This window comes from Sciurus carolinensis, chromosome 9 (assembly GCF_902686445.1).
Source record: "Sciurus carolinensis chromosome 9, mSciCar1.2, whole genome shotgun sequence".
Taxonomy (NCBI): Eukaryota; Metazoa; Chordata; class Mammalia; order Rodentia; family Sciuridae; genus Sciurus; species Sciurus carolinensis.
The window spans coordinates 127,229,219-127,255,032 of NC_062221.1; the positions used below are offsets into that span (position 1 = coordinate 127,229,219).

The following is a 25,814-nucleotide window of genomic DNA, read 5'->3' on the forward strand; positions in this document are numbered from 1 at the left end:
AAGAAGTACCATATCCCTGGCTTGCTGAAAATCCCTCATATTCCATAAAATGAGGACACAAAGATGCTCACTGGATATGTACTCAGGATAAGAGTCAAAGGGTTCTATATACTGCAGCACATGGTCACGTGGTCAGAAGAACATCTTTGACAATGGAACTCACTCCCTTTCAGACAATGCTTCATGGAAAGAGTTTAACCCACCAGTGTTCTCATGACAGATGAAGCTAGGTATTAACCAGAAACGTGTAAGTTGATTCACATCTAAAACAGACTAACATGATCATTTCAAACTGTCTTCTTATACCCTGTTCCCCACTTCCCCACCCCAATCTCAGTTGCAGCAATGATTTGACACCTATCCCAAAGCATCTTTTCATGAGATCCTCTGCACCCCTGGAGGCTCTTAGAGTTACTTGAATCAGCAATGGAACTTATTACTTCCATAAAGCATATGAGTAGGAAAATTCCTTAGTCTTTGTTCCAAATTCTTTGATTCCCCTACTCACCAGCTTAGCTTGTCAATTTATTTGAGAAAACAGGACACTTACTGAATGCCCCAGAATCTGAGTAGATTTTATTTAATATAGACTCATAGATTAGAAAAGAGGCTGATTCTATGTTTTTTTTTTTCTGAATAAGAAAAGGTAGGGTGTGGCCATGGAGGTCTAGTGGGAAGTGGCTGGTGTTTGTGTGATTGATTTCAGAAATTGACTGAATGAAAGCTATCACAACATTTTGGTATATTAGATGCCCTAAATTTTCCCTGAATGAATAATGTCTCAAAGTTTAAGGCAACTGGGTTTCTTTTGGATTTCTAAGGTTTAGAGCCCTAATTTTTCTTAATGATGCAAAATGTTCAATGTGCTGAGCATGTCCCAAACTCCTCCTCTTGATAGTTTTCCAAGCACCTGACAGGTGACTTGGACACCTGCTGTCTCCTGGACACAGGTAGGGAAGCTACATCAGGTCCCAAAATGCCAAGACACACTTTAGTGCACTTTCTCATGGACATAGAAATTGTAAATCATGCTTCTGTAAGAATAGTTTGCACTGTGTTAGTTCGTGATAGTTTCTGTGTTATGGAATTCACCCCTTTCCAGATGCATAATGAATTGATTCTAGTTAAAAGGGAGGTGGAGGGGATGAGAGGAAAGGAGACAAGAGGGGAGAGAAATAATCCTGCTTTTCAGCATTACTGAATTCCGAAGATTCTTAGGAAAGTAAAGGAAATCTACATGGCGACATCCTGCCTTTGACACCAGAGGGACTGACTTTAAAATACTGGGTGGAGGACTTTGCTATCCTGCAGAATATATTTCTACTAGATGAGCTTACCAGGGTTGTGAAAAAGTAGTGATAGTACTCGGTCATCATTCCCATGAACAAAATCTGCAAGAGAGAAATAGGGAAAGAATCAGAAACAGAATTATAATAAGAAATAGATCATTAGTAAGGTGACCGTAAAAACTTGGGAAGATAGAACTGGAAGGGGCTTTAGAACGCCACAGACCCTGCAGATCAGAAACCCAGGGCCAATTAGAGACTGACATGGAGCAAGGCCACTGACCTCCGTCCCACTTATGTCCATTACGCTAGCATCCAAGTAATAGTTCTGGTGATCGAATTTAAAAATAGCTCATGCTCAACAAATTTTACATTTGGAGTTGTCCATACTGACACAGGGTTTTGTCTTTCCTATTGCCTAGGTTTCTGAGTAATCCTATGCTTAGAAATATAATTTATTGTTTCTTGGTCTTGGTGTTAGTTAGCACGACATGTCCCTTAGAGTAAAACTTGTTAAATGCTGAAATGGAGCTGCCGGCATCTAGATGTACTTAAATGAGGATGTGTAGGTAAGTCCACCTCTGAAAGCTCTCTTGACCCCTCTCCCATCTTGTTGCAGAAAATGAGATGGGAAAAGAGGGTGAGTTTGCAGAGGGGAAGATAGGAATTATCTTAATATCCTTTTCACACTGTCTCTGAATTCTGATGCTTAGTAACCTACTTGGGATCTTGGTGGTTTCAGAACATCTGTGAGAGTATAGATTATTTTTTACTTGGAAAAGGAGAAAAAGGAAGTGAATAGAAAGCACAGGGGTACCAGTTAGAGACAGTCTGTTAGACTGTGATCTTATTTTTGGACTCCTGGAAATGGTGTCAATACGGAAGGAAAAATTGCAGTTTTCCACATCTTTTAATTAAGGGCATCACCTTCCCTGGTGCAGATTACCCAAAGGACTACTTGGGTGCTATATTTTGGAGATGAATGAATAAGATTCATAAATCAAATTTCTATTACCCATTTTTTCCACAACTCTGGTCAATTCTGGATATAACTGAGAATCTGTTCTGGAAGTTTTGGAATCAGAGACTCTTAGGCTCCATCACTGAGACTCCGTGAACTGGAATTTCTGAGAGGGGAGCCTGTAGCGATTGAGAATCACTGCTTCATAGTAAACACGTCCATTTGTGTCAAAGAACAAACACTTTTGGAACTCTGTTTGATGCGGTGGATTGCAAAGGGTGAGAGAAAGGCAATACAAGTTATCAGAGTTCCTGGAAAATACCTAGAATATTCAAGATAGAATGATTTTTTAATGAAAGGGAATGAGGAACGAAGAAGATATTCAGTGACAGCACATGACATAGCATGAACACTAATCAGATACTTAACTTCATCTCTGCTAACATGTGAACCAGAGGGATATTTAGTGAAATTGTAATGTCGCAAAGGTAAGACAAATGATAGGAAACTCTTGCTGTGAATCAGAAGCCAAAGGCATGTAAGTCACTCCTGTGGTGATAGCAAGACCAGGCACACAGAGGGATTTTTAAAAGGTGGACTTGCTTTAGGGTCATCAATAACATTTAGAGCCATGCCTGGTGAGGTCTTGTTAGCCGGTCTCTTATATCATTTGAGCATAAAGAGCTGGCCTGCCAGGGTCAGTCAGGAATCCAGTTTTTCTCTTTGGTCATTAGATAGTGTAATTGCAGCCAAGACCACCTCTGAAAGGGAGCTGGACAAGTTTTATGTTGAGTGTAGAACTGGATACTGAGGTTTGAAATATTGTTTCTAGACTCGAAAATGAAATACAAGGGTTCCTGGGTTTACAGCTTTTACCTGGGCAGAATTTTCTTTTTGAACTTCATTATGGAGGCTTTTGATCCCCTGTTGAGGGCATAAGTACTTTTTTTAAAGCAGTCATTTAACTCATTATTTTTATTATTGTTTTTATAATTCCTGGAGGCAAATACTCATTTGATATGCTGCTAATTCAGTATTAGAAATGAGACAGGAAAATTCAGTGTATAAGCAGCCTCCAGACCTGCTTTTATTGCAAAAAGAACCCTTGGGTCCTCTAGGTATGCTTTTTTATTTGCTGTGCTGGAAAAATCACTGTTGTCTTTCCTGGGTAATTGCTGGGGTCAGTACTTGCTGGTTCTTCCAAGTACTTCTTGGATTTCCTAGAAATAGAAATTAGGGAACAAGTGCATGCACTTCATTGACCCCAACTTTGTGGACTATTTAGAACCAGGTGAGTGAAAATCTTCTAGAAAGAACCACAAGTCTAGTGGAACAGAAAGCAGTGCTTTTAAAACAACTGTCCTCAAGCATTTGAGTGGTCTGTAGGCTGTTTGGGATTAACAGCCCATTCTTCTAACAGTAGCATATTTTATGAATAAGAGCATTGCCTTCACATTATGATTTTCTCTTTGTGTGTTGGTATTTCAGCTAAAAGTCATTAAGGGATTAAGAAAATGTCACATAAGAATAAATGTCAGTTTTAAAAATAAAAGGTACAATCATGATAAGGAGAATGTCCTAATACTTCTTTGTAAAACTGATTTTTCCCTAAGATGATCAGCTTTGAATTCTGATACTGTATTTTTCTGCTGAACTGATGAGGAAGCATATGTACTTCACCAAGGTAGTGTTCCTAGGAACTAGTTCTGGCACTGTTTTAAGTATTTTTAGTGGAGTAAAACATGCATGTCACATATACTATGATGCAATAAATGTGGCTATCAATACAGTTCATACTGACAGCATAGTCCCCTAAATGGCTTCCACTAATATGTTCTAATAATGTTCTTAAATGAATCATCATTATTAATTTTTTTATATTATATCATTGAATTAGACTGATAGACAGTAAAAACCTAGCCCTTTCGATATTAATCTTCTAGAATGGGGATGTTATTGAGTATCTACTCCTGATTTTGGAAGAACCCTGATGCGCACATCATTGGCATTGTCTGTCACTTTTCCAACTCAAGAGCACATGACAGGATTGTATTTCCTGGCTCCTTGTGCCATGTTCTGGTCCTAGCCTACAAGGCGGGAAGGATATTGATATTTGCTACCTTGCTGTTCCTGGTATATGAATGTTAGGGTTATCAGCATCAGAACAAGGAGTTCTTTGAAAAGGTACATTTTTCTGTTTCATAAATATCACAGGTCATATAAGTGATCTTGTTTATAACTTTTGATTACTAGGAAAGTTAGGGTCAAAATTATGGGTTCTTCGTTAGTAACTAATCAGGAACAATGTATGTGGATTAATATCATCCAGCTTTATTTTTTCTCACCTGACTTTTCTCTGGGTGTCGATGCTTCACTCCTTTCACAAAGATTTATCACATTGTTTGACATATATCTTCCTAGGGTGCTCCAATTCTTTATTGTATACTGTTGGGATTTTATACTATTCTCTACTATGAATAAATAATCAAGGTTGGGACATGCTGAAAAAAAATTTTTTTTTTTCCCCAGAAAGAGAAGTGAACTGTTTAGATCCATTGCACCTGGGTTGGGTTAGTATAACAAAAACAAGGCTTCCAACCCAATAGTTCTTACCCCAACTCCAGTGATCGTCATTCATAAGTTATTATACTCGATATTGTTACAGAATCAATTTAAGACCTCGAAAGAGACCAATACCAAAATATGTGAAATCCTATGCACTATGACATTCCATTCTATCTGGGTAGCATAACCCTAAACTAACAAGGGCAAGGGTAGCCTGTGCCTATTTTTAAGGCTTTCGCTCTATTATGTTAGTGAGCACGGACATACCACATTTTTATTTCTTTATTTCAGTGGCTAGACAATAATTTTACTTTCTTTTATTTGTAGTTAGAATGGATCTGCAGAAGGCAGAATTAAAACTCAATGTTACTTGGTCCTTGAAAAGACAATCCAATAACTCTACTGATATCAGTATACCCTGGAACGCAGCTACTGATTGTTAACAGTGGTGATCTCACAGTGGTACAGCTGCTTACTGAAGTTTTTGCAACCCTAATGAACCCTGTTCTCAGCAGTATTGGCCATCCTTGGTCTACCTGGAATCCTTATGACCTTGTTCACAGGAGCTTTGACTCTTCTTAGTCTAAACTTGAGTTGTCATGACCTTGTTCACAGGAGCATTGGCCTCCTTGGTTAGCACTGAATCCTCATGACTTTTTTCATAGGAGCATTGACCCTCCTTGGTCTAGTCCTGTTTTTCCTGAAAAAAGATGTCTCTTGGATTTTCATAGATGGTTATCAAATACTGCCTGAGCAACACCAAGGTCATATTTTAGTTCGTTTCACAATTTGTCCTGAAGTTTAGGTAAAGATGAACAGGATGGAGTTTATACAGTATAAGTGGTGGCTGCAAATCATGCTATGAGATAGCCAGAAAGTTGTTGGAACAGTCTTTCAATAACATATCCAAGTCTCTTAAGCAGCCTGTACCATATTTCAATTTGATCATTTCCCAGAAGGCAATGCAGTGCTGTGGAGACTAACAGAAATTATTCTCCATGATTCCCAGTATTCATCATCAAGGGCAAGCCATATGTCAGAAATAATTGGCATTGTGCTGCTATCATAGTAGCAAAAACTTAAAATGGAACTTGGAGTTTCACTAGGCAATTTAGGGTACTCATGATATTTATAGGGTTTTTATTACTGCTTCTTTCCATTGAAAAATAGGTGTCATGGAAGTTCCTATTGACTAACCTGAAGTATGTCGTTTCTTTTATAGCCTTCTCAATATCAGGATAAATTCTAGCCCATCAGACGTGGTTTCTAGTCAATAATTTCAAGTGAATAACTTCACAATGTGTTACATGCAATGTAGCTAAAATAATAGTTTTACTTGAAGATAGAAATAAGTTCTTTCAGCACAAAAATCTTCAGGAAACCAGTTGAATAATATAAAATCTCAGAGCAGCAATTTTAGGATGAAATTTTGAGCTTTTTATCATTTTCCCACTGTGTTACTTTGGCTGTACCCTCACTGACCTCTGAACAGGACACTCCTTCAGCCACACAGTGTTTAATGTTGATCATCAGTAAAACAAGCTAGGCATAAGTCTTTATTATTGTTTAACAGTTATCTTACATCGAATGAACTATATCTTTAAGGAACAGCAATTGAATAGAAAAAAATGCATTGGACCCCAGAAGACCCTGAGATGAAGAAAAATATTCACTTCCTTATGGAGTATAATGACAATGGTCTCCTGAAGATGAAGCACTACACACACACACACACACACACACACACACACATCCTAATTCCAGAATCTAGTAATATTACTTTAAGTGGCAAAGGAGGCCTTGTGTTTGTGAGTGAATGAAGGATTCTAAGATCAGGAAATTGCCCTGAATTTTTTGACGGTAGTCCAGTGTGATAGCAAGGGTCCTCATAAGATGAAAGCTGAAGGGTCAGAAGGTAGAGAATGTGATGAGCAAATGGAAACAGAGGGATGTGACCATGGGGTGTGGCATCACAAGTCAAGAAGTAAGCACAGCTTCAAGAAGCTTGGAAAAGCAAGGAACTGGATACCACCCAACCCCAGGGAGCCTCTAGAAAGTGAGCAGCCCCCAGACGTCTTCATTTGAAGTTTCTGACCTCCAGAACTATAAAAAAAATAAGCCCATTTTTGTTTTTGGCCACTAAATTTGTGATAATTTCTTTTCAGTAGCAATTGAAAATCGAATAACACATTTTCACATCTGTCCATGATTATGGAGCATGAGAATGCACAACTTTGGCACATTAACTTCTAATGCATGCATCGGGAGGAAAAAATAGCTTCTTTTTGTTTGAGGTTAACAAATTTATAATTTTCTCTGCCCACCCTTTCACATATACATATTAACTGCACAGAGGTACAAAGGTCTAAACTAACTACAAAATGAGTCCAGGGTTTCTCTTCCATTGGCAGTCAAGTTTCCTCCTGTCTCCATGTTAAACCACAGAACAGTACAGGGTATTCCAACGGAGCTGGGAAATGGAATTTCCAACCTGTTTGGGAGTCTTTTGGTCTTTTAACTTCTTCATAAGCTTCTCTCTCCAGAGGTATAGTCAGAGGAGAGGAGAAGTTGATATTAATCGATATTAATAAATGGAGAGGAAACCAGCAGGGCTATTTTAGCTTCAGAAGATGATCCCACTAGAGGAGGCAGATTGCACCGTCCAGGTGCACAACAGATGAAGTGCTATTTAAGGACTGCAGACTGTTGAGAACAGAGCAGGAAAAAAGATTTCCTGTGCAGAATGAAATAGGTAATCTGGCAATAGGAGTGGAGTTTTTGGAGGATTACGTGAACCAAAGAAATAAGAACTCTACAACATCCAGGGGAAGTTGGTGGAAAGATGATGGATAAGGAAGGACAGAGTGAAAATTTTAGCAGCAAAGTATTGAACAAAACTCCAGAAGCTGGAACATCAATAGTGAATATGTTGCATATAGTGTAAACTTTTCTCAATAAACTTCTGTCATAATGGCAGCAATAAAACCTATACCTCAAATTTGCTGGAAGGTAATTTTTCTAAGAAGGAAGAGGGGCACTGTCATTAAATGGTGGTCTTGCTGGTCTTGTGAAATATCTACAGTCCAGTAAAATTCTCAGAAGTCTGGAACCTGATCCTTAGCTTTCTGGGTGACCTACTTTGATAATTGTCTAAAATCTATCAGGCTTAGAAAATAACTACTTATGTCAATGTTTCTCTGTGTATTAGAGTCAGTGTGGAACTTTTATAAATTACCGATGCCTGAGTCCTATCTCTAAATACTCTGAGTTGTGGGTGACTTATGGGTATTTGGTGAGAGTGAAACTGGAACAACAGGAGTTGGAGCTTTATTTTAAGGGATGTGACCATCAAGTCAAGTGAGCTTGTTATGCTGCCCATCTTCTTTGGAGGAAGTCTTAGATTCAAATAGCTGACACAGCTATGAAAGGGTCTCCTTGTACTGTGAGGTCCCTCACTTTCTGTCCTTCTTTTGCAGGAATTCAGGCCTACATTGATTTCTGTTAAGACATCTCTTTAGATGTTAGAATTAGTTCGATCTGAATTCTCATGATTTTGAATTCCTTCAAGGATATTTGAGAAGAACTTTAATCTCCTCAATGGATTCATCTTTCATTAAATAAGGATAGTTAAGGGGTGGGAGTGTAGCTTAGTGGTAGAGTGCTTGGTTAGCATGCACAAGGTCCTGGGTTTGATGCTAAGCACTACACACACACACACAACAGTTTGTAAACCTGTATAACAGATTTTCTTCTTTAGGTAAAATTATATGATAGAATAGACTAGTGGCTATTTTTGTGTACTAGGTATTATCATGGTAATGGTACAAGGTGAGGAGGGCTTTGCATGGAATGCTAAGCATCGTGTCCTTTATTCTTTTCCTTTTTGTTTGTTCTTATCAGTTATGACAGTAGACATGACAGTAAAATGTCTTTTTACATTCATATATTAAACATATATGGAGTATAACTTCCCATTCTTCTGGTTATACATGATGTAAAATTACATTGGTCACGTACTCATGTCTGCACGCAGGAAAGTAATGTCTGATTTATTCTACTATCTTCCCTATTCCCATTCCCACTTCCTTCCCTTCATTCCCCAAAGTACTTCTATTCTTCCCTACCCAAATGGGGTCCCTTTATTGTGAGTTAGTAGTATCCATGTTTCAGAGAGAAAATTCAGGCTTTGGTATTGGTGGTATTGGTGGTGGGACTGCAAACCAGTACAACCACTTTGGAAAGCAGTAGGTGATTCCTCAGAAAACTTGGAATGGAACCACCATTTGACCCAGTTATCCCACTCAGCTTATATCCAAAGGACTTAAAAATAGCATACTACAGTGAGGTAGCCACATGAATATTTATAGCAGCTCAATTCACTATAGCTCAACTATGGAACCGGCCTAGTTGCCCTTCAACAGATGAATGGATAAAGAAAAGGTGGCATATATGCACAATGGAATACTACTCAGCCATAAAGAGAAATGAAATTATGGCCTTTGCCAGTAAGTGGATGGAACTGGAGACTATCATGCTAAAAGTCCTTTATTCCTTTTTTTTTTTTTTACTTCTTTGAAAAGCTTGACATTTATTTGCTTCTGCATTAAAAAAGAGGAAAAAAACTTTGACATAAATATTTTTAAATCTCTATCCTTAAAATTGCCTAAGAGTTCTTACAACACAGAAAAAACAAATTTGAAAACAAAAGTCCTTTATTCTTAAGGCAATATGTGGGGTGGGGGAAGCACTCAGGAATTTCAAACATAGGGAGGATAAAGTAAGATATTTAACTTAGAACGAGCAGTTTTCCAGACATGGAAGCTGGGTGAGTATGGGAGAAGGAGGGGACTTGTAGCAGAGAGATCAATTGACTATGATGGAAGGAAGATGGTGGGAGTCAGAGATACAGGGATTGAGTTTGAAGTGTATTTGGAAAGTAGAAATTCCAACATTAGGTAACTCACAAATGGGAAAGGTAGGAAAGAGCCAAGTGGATTTCTTGGTTTCTGGCTTGAATAATCAGATGATATTTCCAGTTGCCATGAGAAGGGAAAGTGGAGGAGAAACTGGTTGGTTGGGGGAAGGGGAAGATGAGAGCCTGGTATGGAGATTTAACATCAGCCAGCAGGACCATCATCAGACATGAAGATTTGGCACATGAGGCTGAGAGGAGATGTGGGAACCACTGTTGTGGCAGTGAGAGGGGCTGCATTGGTGCAGAGTTAGGATGGGGAAACACTGGTCTACTCTGGGAGCTCTGCCCAGACACAGCACCCTCAGCACCATGAGGATTCACCCATTGCATGTGCAATGTCTGTGCATCAGAGCTGGGCTGAGTGCTGCACACCCAGTGCCACATTTTCCATTTTGCAAAATGATGTTAGGTGTATACCATCTCATTCCCATTTACAGAAGTTTTTTTTAATGGCATCATATACTCCTTTTGCCTCAACTAAGTCTTAGAAAATACCCAAGAAAGGTCAGTTGAATAAGTGGCAAGATTTACATGTTGCAGGATAACCCCAATGACAGACAGTGTTTGGCTGACAGTCAAGGGGCAAATGAGGAAGGATCCTTTTGGTAAAGTCTTGTGTTTACCAAGGTTGAAGAAGCAGATGTGGTTAACCTAGGGACATGATTCTCTACCTAGTTTTGTCTGGAGGATTCTTTAGAAAGTCTGATAGATGTTATGGACTTTAAAAATGGTTCACTCAAGGCTACACACATCTCCACAATTTTAAATGGAGATGAAATTCACTGTCAAAACTATAGGCATAGGAAGTACCCAATCTACACAACTCCAAATGCTTTTCATGATGCTATCTGGAGAATTATATTTCTATTGTCAGGATAAATTTTTATTATCTTCTATTTAGGCCAAGTTTTGCTGGGGTGGAAATTAAACATTAGAGCATTTCTGAGGCACGATATATACATATGATTTTTGTTGCTTCCCAATTCAAGTTGAAACATATTTTAGTCCTTTTCTAAATTTACTTTTTGGAGACTTTTGAGAATTTTCAAATGGGTGTTAAGTACACTAAGAATAGGGACAAATTGCACACATTTTCAGTAAATTGTTGGTTGTCCAATATACAATTCTTGTATATGTTTAAATAACACACTCATATATATGAACAGCTCCATGTAACTTTATATGCTCAGGGACTGTAAATAGATTTTAATATCAGTCTAAAGGAAACATAATTAGGATGAGAATGTGCTGCCAAAATAATTATGTAATACACTACAAATTTTCATCTAGTTAGTACAAATTGAGATCCATCATTATTACATCGTCAGGATTTATCCAAAGTAATGAACTTATCAATTAGCTAGCTCAAAGACTATCAAAGGAGTTGAGGAACTTTAAAAAGGAATGTACTACTTAATTAATTTCCCATTTAGCTGACAGCCTACTAAGTACAAGGCAATATGCAAATTCTTTATGTCTATATACTAGTAAAAGGATTCTTGATCACATGTATGCAAGGAAGTTCAGAGATGAAGGAATTCTTACCAAAATGAATTCAATAATTCTACTTATATAGAAGAGGTAACTGTGTTGAAGAGGAATCAACAGACCTTCTCAAAGTAGCATATTTAGAGAATGTGAGCATCCTGGGCACTAAGAATTTCAGACCCTGGTCTGAATGAAATTCTAGCTGTGCCATTGAATCTATGACCTGAAGTTTCATTTTACTCATCTGTAATGTGGGATATTTCAAAATGATAAAAGGAAATCATTTCATTTAAATGCATAGCGTATTCTGGCATATTGTAAGTATAAAATAAATGTCAATTATTTTATTCTATTAGGAAAAGAGCAGAATTTGCAACTGCATCTCTCAACTCACATTCTGAGACTTTGTTCACAGTCCCTGATTACTTTTGAAAGTAACTCCATGATTTCAGGCCAGTTTGAACACATTGGATAGTTATATTCTTGTGACATTCATTTGCAGAGTCTCTCGCTGCCTTAAGGGAGAAGAGATTTAGGATTTTGTTATTTTCACCATTTTCTCTCTATTACCTTCAGTTGATGTTCAGCAAATAAGGACTGAATGAAGAATGAATTCTCTACTGTGTCGCCACCACACTCCCTACTGTGCCAGAGGACTTTTGATATAAACAGCATTTCTTCAGGCCTTATGTTCAACTAGAAACAGTTGAGTGATTGAGAATAAAATGAAACAACTACATGCAAGGAATACAATGCTTAACTGAAATGTGTTCTAGATTCCATTACCACAAGAAAGAATTGGCATGTTGCACCTAACAGTAGCAGAACAAGGTATTTTCTTTTCCTATTAAATTATGAATTGGACATAACTCTCTTTTGTTCATGTATAAATACACATTTTGTGAAACACCACATCATGTTCAACCACAAATAACGGGATTCTAATGAGAATAATTTTGTATGTATAATATGTCAAAATATGCTGTACTGTCATGTATAACTAAAAAGAACAAATAAAAAAAAAAACTGAGATAAACTCCAAATCCCAATCCTGGCACTTACTGACTGTGAACTGGGCAACTTTATAAGATCTTTCTGAGTTCTGTGGGTTTCTCATGTGGAGCATTTCCCTATAATAATTAAATGAGTTATGCATCAACAATTTTAACATAGAGTCTGCCATACTATAAGTATTTGGTGAAAGTAGCCCTTATATATTTGGCCTACTCTACGTATCTATGATCAGAACTGATTAATTTAAACATCTGACTTTAGTGAACACAACTTCGCATCTTCTTTGCAACCTCATTGCCTAGCGTGACTGTGCTTGATAATGTTTTCCATCCCGAGAGATGAAGACCAATGGTTTTTTCTGTCTTGCAGAAACATGGAGTGAAACTTATCTAATTACCGCTGTTTGTCCTCATCACTGCCAGTGGGCACCACATATATAAGGAAAGAATCAATGCACACAATTATTTGATTAATCAGCATTACCATTGTACTTCCTAGCAGAAGGAAGCCAACCATTAAAAACTACATTTTCTCCCTGGCCCTGTATTTATGTTAATTGAAAGAGAACAAATGGAAAGTTAAAAAAAAAAAAAAAGCAAGATGTACAAATGTGGATAGGAGAAAATGCAATATAATTTCACAGAATGTTTTCATACTAAATGTTTTATGGAAACTGATGACTCATTTCTAGCTTAATGCTGCTTGCCACAAGTGTTGTGGGGAAAAAGACCCTCTTCAGGTGCATTTGTTCTTGTAAATGATGAATCAGGTTCTCTGAGTTGGAAATAGTGTCCATGTTTACCCCCTGGCCTCCTTCCAGCTTAGGAAATTGGCAGAGGCCCAATGCAACCTCCTGCTGGACAGAACACATAATCACCCCTTGCTCTCCACCAGATAACAATTAGCATACCACTGTGCCCAAAATAGTTACTTGTTTGCTCAATCCTACTATAGGATTTAAAAGCAACTATGTAGTTTTCCAAAGAGTCCAACTTATTTTAAGGTTTGGAGTCATCAGCTCAAATGCATTAGAGTTTCTTAATATTATAGGATTTCAGAGGTGGATAAACCTTTCTTTGGGGGAAACCAAGGTGCTTGGCAGAGTTGAGAAGTCAGGTAGAGGAAAGACAGGTGATTTTGGAGATGACTTATTGAAGCTTCCAACACAGTCCTTGGCTCATTTCATTTATTCATTCAACAGAATTATATTGAACAATCATTATCTGCCACATAGTATAATAGGTACTGGGACTTGGGGGGGCAGAGATGAAGAAAGTTCTGTCCTTTTGGAGCTTACCATCTAGTAAGGAATAAGGACAGCATGTCTTAATTAATTACAGATTTTTATTGTGCTTACAGAACAAACTCGGTAAAGTGTAGGGACATAGGGAATCAGAAAATCCTTTTATCATTCAAGAAATATTCATAAAGATTTAGATAAGGCCAACCTTGAGGGAGAATGAATATTCTAGGCTTTGGTAACCAGAAGTGCAGAACCTGTGTTATGGGAAAAGGAGGGTGTGTGATAAGACCAGGCAGGACACCTCTGAGGTAGAACAATGGAGGCTGGAGTTTTGTCAGGAGGCTGGAGAGAGGCAGGATCAGGTCTTGCAAGCTGTGATGTTTTGTATTAAGAGCATGCACTAAATTAAAAAAAAAAAAAAAGCGTGCTCTAAAATTATTCAAGTGTTAGTTGGTAAAGAGGAGCAACACCAGCTATGTCAGTGGTTACTCATTGGTTTGATGAGATGGTTGCTGGGTACCCATTCCCAGGCTAAGCATGAGTTCCCCGTGTAGAGGCTTCCTACCCTTTCCTTCATTCTTTAAGTTCATCTCTCATCAGCCAGTGGACTCATACTCAGTACACAGGAGTGTATATGTGACTGGTAGTGAAGAGTCAGTAGGAGGAAAGTGGTACCTGGGAGAAGTGGGAGTGAGGAGGAGCTTTGGCCTGGAGGCAGGTGCAGGATAGCTCAGGAGCCTGCTGGGAGTCAATGAGGGGAGAAGAAGGAAAGAGGAGACCGGGTGATGTGCTGATTGTGAACCCTCTGACTTCAGAAATGCATATGACATACAAAAGCTCTGATCCTCTGTTGCCTAATCAAGTCTTGACATTTGAATTCTGAATGAATTTTTGGGGAAATAACTTTTCAGATGCTCATCATATAGTACTTGTTCAATATGAATAGAAATAATTACTTTGCCAGAGTGATTAGCATGCACAAGAATAACTATAGACTTTTCTCTAATTTTTTTTTACTTTTAGATAAATGTCAAATATCTTCTCTAAAGTGCATTTAAATTATTATTATTTTTTTCTTAAGGATCATTAAAAAATGGAAAAACGTAATGAAGGTGCAGGGAAGTGCAGGGCTATGATGGGAAACGCATAGGAGGAGAAAGCCAAGTTGACCCAGCAAAGAAAATGTTCTCAGTAGTCAGCACAAGGACAATCAAATTTGTTAATACTAAGCCCCTCTAAAGGATGATTCATCTAAATTTGGTGGTTTCCCCTCCAGATATTTCTGGCATCTTACCTCAGAATGGTTGTCCATTCTGATCAAGAGCCCTTTGTGGTGAAGAGAATACGCAGGCTCTGAGATCAGGCTGCCTGGAGACCATATGGCAGCCTAGCTCCTCAGAGAGTCATCTTGGATGGACTACAATATTTGTCAGCTTTTCGTTGCTATGACCAAAACACCTGAGAAGAACAACTTAGAGGAAGAAAATGTTTTTGGCTCAGGGTTTCAGAGGTCTCAGTCCATGGTTAGTCAACTCCATTCCTATGGGCCTGAGATAAGGCAGAACATCATGGCTGAAGGGCATGGTGGAAGAAAGCCACTGGCTCATGGCATCTAGGAGGCAGAGACTGAGAGAGAAGCCAGGGACAAGATAAAGTCTCCAAGGCTACACCTCCAGTGACTTACCTTCTTCAACCACACTCAGTGCTGCCTATAGTTATCACCCACTAATCCATTCAAATTATTCCATCAAATGGGTTAATCCAGGGTTGAGGTTATAGCTCTCCTAATTCTATCTTTTTCCTCCACATATTGCTGAATTGCCTGACATGTGAGCTTCATGGGAAACAACTCACATCTAAACCTTAACAACCACTTGACATATTTGAGCTTACTGCTTTAGTGCTGCAGTGGGCATACTAAACATTCTCAGTGGGTTGTTTAAGATTGCAAGTCATCAGAGTGTACGATGCCAAGCACTGTTATTACCAGAGCCTGGGACGGCTCTCAGTAAAAGAGGTAAGTCTCCTTCCTTCCTTTTCTTTCCTTAGGTAGAAAGATTGATAGAGCAGTGCCAGAATCAGGACCCAGAACTCCTGAGGCCTCAGACTCCTGAGAGAATCAATTAGATGTCAGCTACAGAAAGGTCTCTGACTTTATTTCTACAGGTTATTGCCCTGGGCTAATGGAGCAAGTTAAAACTGCATCACACAGAGTTCTTGGGGCTCATTTTTACCAGAGTAGAAAGTCCTGAGGTGTTCAATATCATTTTGCAAGCACAACAGCCTCTGGAGGTCTAAATGAAGCCCCATTAAGCCAACCTAGATCTTTTCAGTTATTTCAAAAGCAGCAATTACATTTTTACACGCAATACAGAGGGGGTTCTATGATGGAATCTTTTGAAAAGTCTACTTCCCTCAAAACTGTTTGCAGGTCATTAATCTAGAACAAAAACTGGATGAGCAATCTGTTTTGTCCCATCCATGGAGCCTCATGGGCAATTTTATAGCTAACAGAATTAGGAAAAGTAAACATAGAATAAAACATAAAACATTGGATGGAGAGAAAAGTGTTCTTGTCAATGGTTCCTGCAAAGCTGAACTGATCCCAATACCCCCACCAGATAGTTTTTGGGGATGCTTCTCTTAGAGGTTTTGCTTTTGTTTTTATTTTAATTTGTCCTTTGAGCCATACAATTTTTATAGGCTACTATTATAGAGCTACTTCAGTAAGAGGGATTTCATGTTCACACTTTTCAAATAGAGGGGAAAGTCCAGTCACACTTCTCCAGTCCCACCATGTACTTCTCTGTTTGAGAACTCCTTTTGGGAGACACATGGCCTGTTATGTGAGCCAAATGGGTGCCTCACAGAAAGAATTGTCATTAGTAAATCATTCACTTCAATGCAAAAGAAGTCCCCAGCTTCTGTTATAATGGGCTCCTGGGAAGGGATGGTTCTTTGCATTTTGAGGGCTACATATAAAATCTGGGTGTTTTTCTTATTCTGATCCACACACCATTATACACTTTAATGTCTTATATTAAAATTTTTTTCCAAATGAAGTCTTAAGACAAAGGATTTTTGATTGTATTTATTTACCTTCAAAGTGTTTTCGTTATTGACATCTTTACAACATGACTGCTTCCTTCACTGAGAGATAACTTTAATATATTTAAAGATTTGTTAATGCAATTATAGTCTAGACGTAAGTAATAGAGAGTCTTCTGCCCATTTGGAGGGATAAGAGTTCACGGAGGAAAAGCACTGAATGTATGACTCTGGAGAAGTCATTCTGCTTCTTGCAAAATGTGAGGACTAGCTACAGTAATGCCTGTGATTGTTTTCAGTTGTGATTGTTTTAAATATGTTCCTCGACTCTGGATTGGTCTACTTTCTGTTGCTATTAAAATACCCAAGGCTGAGTATCTTAAATGAGAAGAGATTTATTCAGCTCACAGTTTTGGAGGCTGAAAGTATGACATTAGGCAGCCTCATCTGTTTGGCCTCGAAGGAGAATCTGATGGCAGGTGGCATCACAATGCTAAGTGTGCATGTGCAGATCACAGGGTGAGACAGGAAACCAGGGAGACTCAAGAGTCAGCCTTATTCTTCCTAAAGCAACTTGCTCTTATGAGAACTAGCCAGGGTGCCATCAGAACTGCATTAATCTCTTCTGAGACTGGCACCCCAATGGCCTACCCACTTTCCACTAGAACCCACATCTTAAAGTTTCTACCATCTCAACACCACTGTACTGAGCACTAAGCTTATAGCACATAAAACTTAGACATATGCAAACCTTATCCAAACTATAGCAGATTCTAAGTGGAAAATTTTAGCATAATCATCCAGTAGATAATAGAGACATCTGGTCGACTTTCTTGATTGTGTATTTTCAGTCTAATAAAAACCTTGATTCTGAGCTCAATGGTTACAGAAACATGCTCTGCAAGTATGAGCTAGAGCACTACAGAGTCAGGACAGATGTCCATCCAAAGAGCTCTTCTTGGAGATTCAGGAATCCATGTTTCTGCATTTGCTTGGAGGGGACTGGTCTACCTATGAAATTACTGTTCATTACCAATCAACAACATAGCAACCTCAGACTTTTCAACTCAAAAAACATAATAACTTGTGTTATGTTAGATGAGAACACTGGATTATGTGATAATATATAAATAGATGCCTAGGAAACCACATGAATATCATCTGGCTATTTTGTTCTGACTTTCCCAAGTTTCATCCCCTGATTTTTTATTGCTGCTTCTATTTTAAAATTTTACGTTAGTAAAATTTCCAGATTACAAGTCGTTTAGCAGTATTCCTGGCCACTAACAACTAGTTGTCAGTAAAGTGCACCAGGTCCAATTATGATAACCAAAAATATCTCTAGATACTACCACCTGTCCTTGAGGAGCAAAATCACTCCGGAGGATGCTTGGTAGTCTATGCTTTATCTTTTTCTAATTCTGAAACTATATGACTAAGGGCTTAGAAATTATTACTCTTATTATCATTATTATTATACTGAACATCACTAACATCTTTCATCTATACAGGATTGCACAATTTACTAAATCTTTCCACCCACATTAACTATGGAGATTAAGGTATAGCAGTTCATTGTCTATAACAAATTAGAAAAGAGAACTATATTTTCTGTGACTGTCCCTGTTCCCCTTCTAATTGTGCTTGGAATCCTGCATGTCTGACACAGATCTTGCCAAGAGGATATATTTAGGATGGGTCAGGCATCAGGTAATTGATAGCTGGCCTAGTCTTTTCAAGATGTGCAAAGAAAAGAGATGTTTCTCAAAATGCCACCCTTTTCCTCTCTTCCTTGGCTGGCGGGATCCACATATTGTCCAATACGCACAGAAGAATACACATCTACAGTGAACACGTACGGGTGACTTTGTTGAACTTCCTGAGTCCCTTGGTTGTTTACAAGCCGTCTTAAATTTGCAATCTTCAGTCTATACTGGACAATCACAGTGTAATCATGCCACAATAACCAAAAACCAGATGGCACTCTTGAGAGAGAGAAAATAACATTTCCCCCACACTTTCCACCTCCTCCCTCGTGTTCTTACCTGCTTAAGAATTTCAGCAGCTGTTTCATGCGAACAATCAAATATCACGTAGAACTCCTTGCCCTTCTTCATCTCCTTGAGTAAAGGCTTGGCATCCTTATTCCCAGAGGGCAGCTGGCGGATTTTGATTTTAATGTTATATCTGGAGGGAGCTTTGATGAGCTCTTGCAGACGAATTAGACCTGGAAAATGACATCCAATCATGCAACAGAGACTGCTCTGTATTGTTTATTGCCATTTACAGTCAAATGCATATCATTCTCAAAATGCATCAAGCGGCCACCTACCTAAAGGTTACACTATTGACTTCCCATTTGTCATTCCTCTTTCAGTGGTAGATTATACTGATATTTTCCCTTTGTGGTTATGTGTGGCTTGGAAGCATAATTTTCCCAAGTGCACTTTGAATTTATTTAGAATGCAATTGTCCTTTCCAGTTTTTAGCCAACATTTCAAATCTTTAACAAATGAAGTCTGTGAAACCTTTGCAAACAAAAAAGTTTCTTGAAGTTTCCAAAGTTAAAAGTTTCCAAAGGTGCTCAATGAAATAGATAAGACCTGTTTCTTAAAAAGTCAAAATAATTCACTGGGTGCTGTGGCACATGCCTATAATCCCAGCGGCTCAGGAGGCTGAGGCAGGAGGATCACAAATTCAAAACTAGCTTCAACAAAAGTGGGGCACTAAGTAACTCAGAGAAACCCTGTCTCTAAATTAAATACAAAATAGGGCTGGGGATGTGACTCAGTGGTCGAGTGCCCCTGAGTTCAATCCTCAGCAACCCTCCAAAAAATCCAAAATAAGTCAAAGGTTTCTTTGGGGTTGCTAACATTTTAAAGTTTATAATCAAGTATTTATATTCAATGTATTGTTTACCAGTTGGTCGGGCTGTTGCATACTATCTGTCAGTGATGACCATATAAACTAAATGACTATATTTCTTGCTAATACATTTGAATATTGAATTGGAAAATATTTTCTTGATTAAAAATACTCCATTATTTTTAGATATTATAAAAATAAAAGCAGAAAAAAATTTGAATTGACCATTGTTCATTGTACACAGATGACTAATTTGACAGAGACTGTTTTCTTCACCCCAGGCATGGATCTGCTGATCTGCACCATTCCCTAAGGGATGTCCATTACAATGTCAAGGCAAACAGCCATGTAAAGCCTCCATCTTGTTTTCCCCCCAATGTTAACTGGTGTTTGCTGCACTACATAATATTGTGTCTCACTCAAGGACTCCCATCACATAGGAAAATTGACTTTCTTTTAAATATGTAGTTCAGTACCTTCATGATTTATCAGCATCAAGTAATCAATAGGGAATATTAAGCTTTATGAGTATTTAGATGGAAATTGTACAATGCACTGTGCAAGATAGCACATGGATTCCAGTTACTTCCAGATTCGGTGCATTTCTTTCTTTTTCTTATTTTATTTATTTTGTTATTTTTTTCCCCAGAAGTCCCATTTATTGCAGCTTGAATGGGAAAGTTTTCTCAAGTACCATAGTTAGGTTTGGTTCTGAAAAACAGTCAGTTTATAATGATATTGCTTTTCAGAGTCAGATAGGGGCAATGGAGGTGGGGAAGGTTGTTGTAGAGTCATATCAAGATTCAGTGTACAATACTTTAATGCACAAAAATAGAAATTTCAAGAATTACAGCCTTACTGAACTTTGCTCCTTTACAAACCTATCATGTGATCAAAGGCTCTCAAGTACCCAAAATGAGCCACTAGTCTTCTCTTTTCTGGATTCTTTTGTCCTGAACCACTGATGAGTAGTTATAAAGGGGAAAAACTGAACACATGGACCTATATATTTTTATTTGTTATATTTGTTAATCTGTCTAGTAATTCTATGAAGCAAGCCTTATTATCTTTATTATTTCAAGTGCAGAAACTAAAGCCCAGAGCAATTACTCAGGGTTGCAAAGATAGTTAGGGGGAGTGATAGATTAAAATTGTTATTTGTGAGTCCAATGCTCAGTCTTTCCACTTCACTGTCCTGCCTTATACGTACAAGCTATTGATTCTGAGGGAACAGAAGCAGTTCAGGATTATTTGATGAGATGGGAAATAAACAGAATCAGGGACCCATTTTCCTTTCTTCTTTTCCCCAGGCTTCCTGCTTTGCAATCATACATTTTTTTTTTTTAACTTGAGCATGACCATAAAGGAAAGCTCAATGTGGCCTTTAAATAAAATAGGGAAAACATTTTAAAAGTGCGTTTCATATGCTGCTAAGAACTGCTCTTTTGTTCTTTGCTGAACGGAATGTCAGTCTTGAAGTGCATCTTCCTATCCTCATGATTTACATACTCTCTCATGGCATTTAAGTTGACACACACGTTCACTTTATGTATTCATTTTTCAGGGGAAAATATTTCCTGGATGCTCAGTAGATCCCAATTCCCATGTTAAACCCTGCAGGACAAACATGTCCTGCTTCGAGGTCCTCAGAACCCATAGTACTTTTTTATACCACAAACTCTCACAGTATAAATAGGGCATCAATTACCACCTAAATGTGTAGATCATAAGCGGAGGTGGCTATAGGCTGGAGTAACTTGCTCAAGGTCACTTAACTAAAAATGGCAGATTGAGGTTTGAAGCCATATCTACCTTCTGAGAGCAAACTAGGGCTCTTTCCAATAAATCAATAACTCTGCCTGACTTGTGAATTTCATACCAACTAATTGACTGACTGACTATGCAAATAAATACTTGAAAAAACAGAAAGAAAACTTTGAAAAAGCATGAAATGTTGAACCTCTATTTGGCACATGAGGCCATTCAGAAACATGATCCCCCATCCCAACAAAAAGAACCATCCATTTTCACAGTCGTTTCATAAAAGAAAGTGTATTTCAATACCAAGAGAGGAAAAAAGAGAGCACTTCAACAAAGATCAGTTTCTAAATGGAAGCGATATGTCCTATGGAAAAACTCACGTGTGCCCCAACTTTTCTCTTTTTGTCAGTACGCAGGTAAATTGACTCAGAAACGGGGAGAATCAGCAGATTTAAAGATTATAGACCCAAGTTGTGAGAAGAACAATGAGTCAGGAACACTGACTTTACATTTCTCTTCCTGAAGAAATTGTTTGCTTAAGAAAACCCTTTCTGCCTTCATTAACAAATGATGTAGAATTTCCAATCCAAAAAGTCTTTTGAGTTCATGGGAGACAAAATTTAGAGAAAGCTTTCTCTTATATTTGCATTTTGCAGCAATCCTTCAATCCTGTACATTTCACTGTAATGAATAGTTAAAAATTATTTGCTAAACAAAAATTACTTCAGGGAGAGGAAACTGATGTAGGGGCAACACCTCGCTTTTCTAATCATCCTCCTGTGTCTGAATGCTACCCTGATGAAGCCACACAGCCCTGACAAGACTCCAGTTGCAGAGAATGGTAATGATGTGTGCAAAAGTGGTATGGTGGTGTTTTTCTAGCCCTCTGAGGTGGAGGGACTTTAAAATAAAATGCAGATAAAGGGAAAAGCAGAGAAACCCAAGCAAGTGACATTATACAATAAAACTGATGGCATCTTGACTCTTCAAAAATGTCAATGTCATGAACAACGAAGGAAGGGCTGAACTGTTCTGGACCAAAGGAGACTGAAGAGAACTGACATGTAAATGCATGAGTGATCCTGGAACAATTAGATATAATGAATTTATTACATTTATAATTTTATATAGATATAGATAATAGTATTGTATCATTATTAAATTTCTAGTATGTGAAAATTATCAGGTAGTTATAACAAAGAAGATCCTTGTTAGGAAATATACTCTATTGTACGTATGGGTAAAAAGGTCACAATATCTATAATTTACTTTCAAATGGATCAAGAGTGCCACCACTTACTATTATTGTCATTGCCACCATAGTTGTTTCTATATGAGAAAATATTAGAGCATAAAAGCAAATGTAATAAAATAATAACAACTCCTGAATCTAGCAGAAGGTGTACAAAGTTTACATTCTCTCAAACTTTTCTCTAAGTCCTAATTTTTCTAAATAAAAAGGCAAAATGTGCAGATATAAAATAATAACATAAGCTCCTCCTTCTACTACTCCTTCACCAAGAGGGTGATGGGAAATGCACCTTAGGTTTGAAAGTGCTTTAGAGGAAAACATGCTTGTTTCACTTGAGTTTGAGCTTGCTCTGCCTATGGAGATAACTTTAAAAAATGTCCAAATGTCCAATTCTTGGACCCCTTCTTTGTGTGTTCACGTAAGACAGAAAATGCTAATTTGCATGCATGTTGACTGATTTGGGCAACAAGTGGAGCATAAGGAAGAGGAAAAAAATCTTGTTATTTCTGGTGGGCATTTAAAATTTCCTGTGCCTTCTCCTTAAATAATAATAAACCTTGCTATTTACATTGCTTCTTTTTATGAAGTATGCTCCATGCCCTATAAATAGCCCAATAAGCCTGGAATATACTTCTGAGATGGATGTGTGTCAGTGTTGTTTTACAGGGAGGAAAGTGAGACATGGTGAGGTTAATTGTTTGGATCGGCCCTGAAAATGAGTCACAGATGCCAGGAATTGGAAGCAACCTTAAAGGTCAGACCCCTACTGGATGCACAAATCCCCTCCACACAGCTGCTGCTAAACATCTCTTGGTTTGAGAAATTCTCAACTGTACGTTGCAGTCTGATCCATTTCTGGGTTGCTTTAGATGTATTCAATAGTCTCAGTTCAAAAGAAAAGTACCTATGTTTTCTTGAGTCTTAATTCAATTTCCTGTTCATTAAACCACATGAGTGGGTTTGATGCTGTAAAAATGTAATAAGCCACGGGGACCCAAAGAGAGGTTCCTCCTTTAAATGTGAATTTCTTCATTTCAACTTAGAAACATGCAGAATGGCATTTCACCAATTTGTTGGTATACTAATACATCCAAACCTAATAGGATTCTTAGGGGGATCTACACATAAAGTATGAATCCTTCAGAGGATGGAAAAAATCAGAAGTGAGAAATGGAAATTGGTGAGGGAATGAACATCTGGGGAATGCAGCACTTTTAAGTGTAGATCTGCATACCTGTGATTTTTCAAAAGTGCAACAAAAAAGGCTAGTTGGAGACATACAAAAGGAAAATTGTGTCCCTCGACCACACTGAAGAATAGTCAAAATATTTGAGATTAACTGTACCACAGTTAGTTCCATCAGTATATTTTGGTCTTGAATTCTTGACAATATCAAAGGTAGCTAAAATAACACACCTGGAATATGATATCTAAAGATTGTTTTCTTGCACAAAATTCTGAAAATTTGAATATGGTTCTGGTCAAAGTACTGGGTTTGGGAACAGGAGAGGTAGATAAGAGTCAGGGAAGAGAAAAAACAGAACTATATTTCTTACCAAAATGCTAGATATATCAAGATACCTGATTTTAAATTCTACTATAGGTCGGTAGTAGCAAAAACAGCATGTTACTGACATAAAGACATACACATAGACCAATGGAATAGAATAGAAGATAGAAGATAGAAGACATAGAGACAAACACAGTTGCAGTCATCTGATTTTTTTTTTTTCTTTTTGGTACTAAGGACTGAACCCAGGTACACTTTACCACTGTGTCACATGCCCAAACCCTTTTTATATTTTTAGACAGAGTCTCACTAAGTTGCTTAGGGTCTAGCTAAGTTATTAAGGCTATCCTTGAACTTGTGATCTTCCTGTCTCAGTCTCCCAGTGCATGCCTCTGGCCTCAGTCAGTAATCTGATTTTTGACATAGAGCCCAAAAAGGTATGTTGGAGAAAAGACAACTTCTTTAACAAATGGTGCTGGGAAAACTAGGTAAACATAGGTAGAAGAATAAAATTAGATCCCTTTGTCTCACTCTCACAAAATAGTCAACTTGAGATGAATCAAAAGGTCTAGGAGTAATACCAGAGTCTTTACAAGTGCTAAAAGAAAACACTCTAACATAAAAGCACAAGCAATGACTTCCTCAATAGGACTCCTTTAGCTCAAAAATTAAAATCAAGAATGAAAAAAAAAATGGGATGGAGTCAAATTAAAAAACTTCTTCATATCCAAGGAAACAGCAGTGTGAAGAGAGAGCCTATGCAAAGATTTTGTATTAGTACATATTAATCTTTGCCAGTTACTCTTCTAACAGAAGATTAGTATCCAGAATATATAAAGGACTCAAAAAACTCAACACAAAACAAACTACAAACAAAAAATCCATTCATAAATTGGCAAATTAACTAAAGAAACATTTTTAAGAAGATATACAAATGACTAATGATTATATGAACAAATACTCAATATCTGTAGCCATCAGAGTAATACATATCTATACTACACTGAAATTCCATCTTCAGTGAAAATGGTAATCATCAAAAACACAAATTAACAAATGCTGACAAGAATTTGGTGGAAAAGAAACACTTATCCACAGCTGGCAGAAAGGTAAATTAGTATAGCCACTATGGAGATCACTAGGTATTTTCTTCGGAAATACTAAAATTGGAACTGTCATATGATCTAGCTATACCACTCCTTGATATTTATCCCAAAGAATTAAAGTCAGCATACTTGAAAGATACATGCATTCTCATGTTTATTACCTCACATTAGTCACTGCCTAGGTGTCTGCCAACGGATGAGTGGATTAAGAAAATGTGGTATATGTACACAATGGAATTTTACTCAGCTATAAAGAAAAATGAAATGATGCCATTTGAAGGAAAATGGGTGAAACTGGAGATCACAATGTTAAGCAAAGTAAGCCAAATTAAGAAAAGCAAGTGTCACCTGTTTCCTCTCCTATGTGGAAGAGAGGTAGAAAAAAGGAAGGGGATCTCATGGAAATAGAAGGGAGACCATTTGGGTAGAGGAATGGGATTAGGAGTGTGGAGGGGAGAACAAGGCAAGGTAGTGGAGTGTGAAATCAATTACATTATGTTACGCACATCTATGAAGAAGCCACAATGAAACCCACTATTCTGAATAATTAATATGTACTAATACAAATAATATACAAAAATGAATAAATAAATTATTTAAAAATCCCCCCAAAGAACTATAATTCATTGCCTTATTAGTACTGGTAACAACTTTTTCATGCTTAGCTATTTCAGGGGGGATCTTGGGAAGGCACACAGCAGACGAATTTCAGCTCATGCAAGTGGTTATAATAGCACAGT

At 37.8% G+C, this 25,814-nt stretch overlaps 1 protein-coding gene across 8 annotated transcripts in view; it reads right to left on the reverse strand.

Annotated features, from left to right (window-relative positions):
* The window catches only part of Grik1 (glutamate ionotropic receptor kainate type subunit 1), a 385,032-nt gene that overhangs the window by 103,755 nt on the left and 255,463 nt on the right, over window positions 1–25,814 (reverse strand). For all 8 annotated transcript variants that reach the window (XM_047563995.1, XM_047563998.1, XM_047563991.1 and 5 more), the window contains exons 4-5: window positions 18,626–18,807; window positions 1,338–1,391 (exon numbers count right to left, since the gene is read on the reverse strand). In XM_047563995.1, the coding sequence (XP_047419951.1) occupies window positions 1,338–1,391; window positions 18,626–18,807 (236 nt within the window). The remainder of the gene's footprint in view (window positions 1–1,337; window positions 1,392–18,625; window positions 18,808–25,814) is intronic.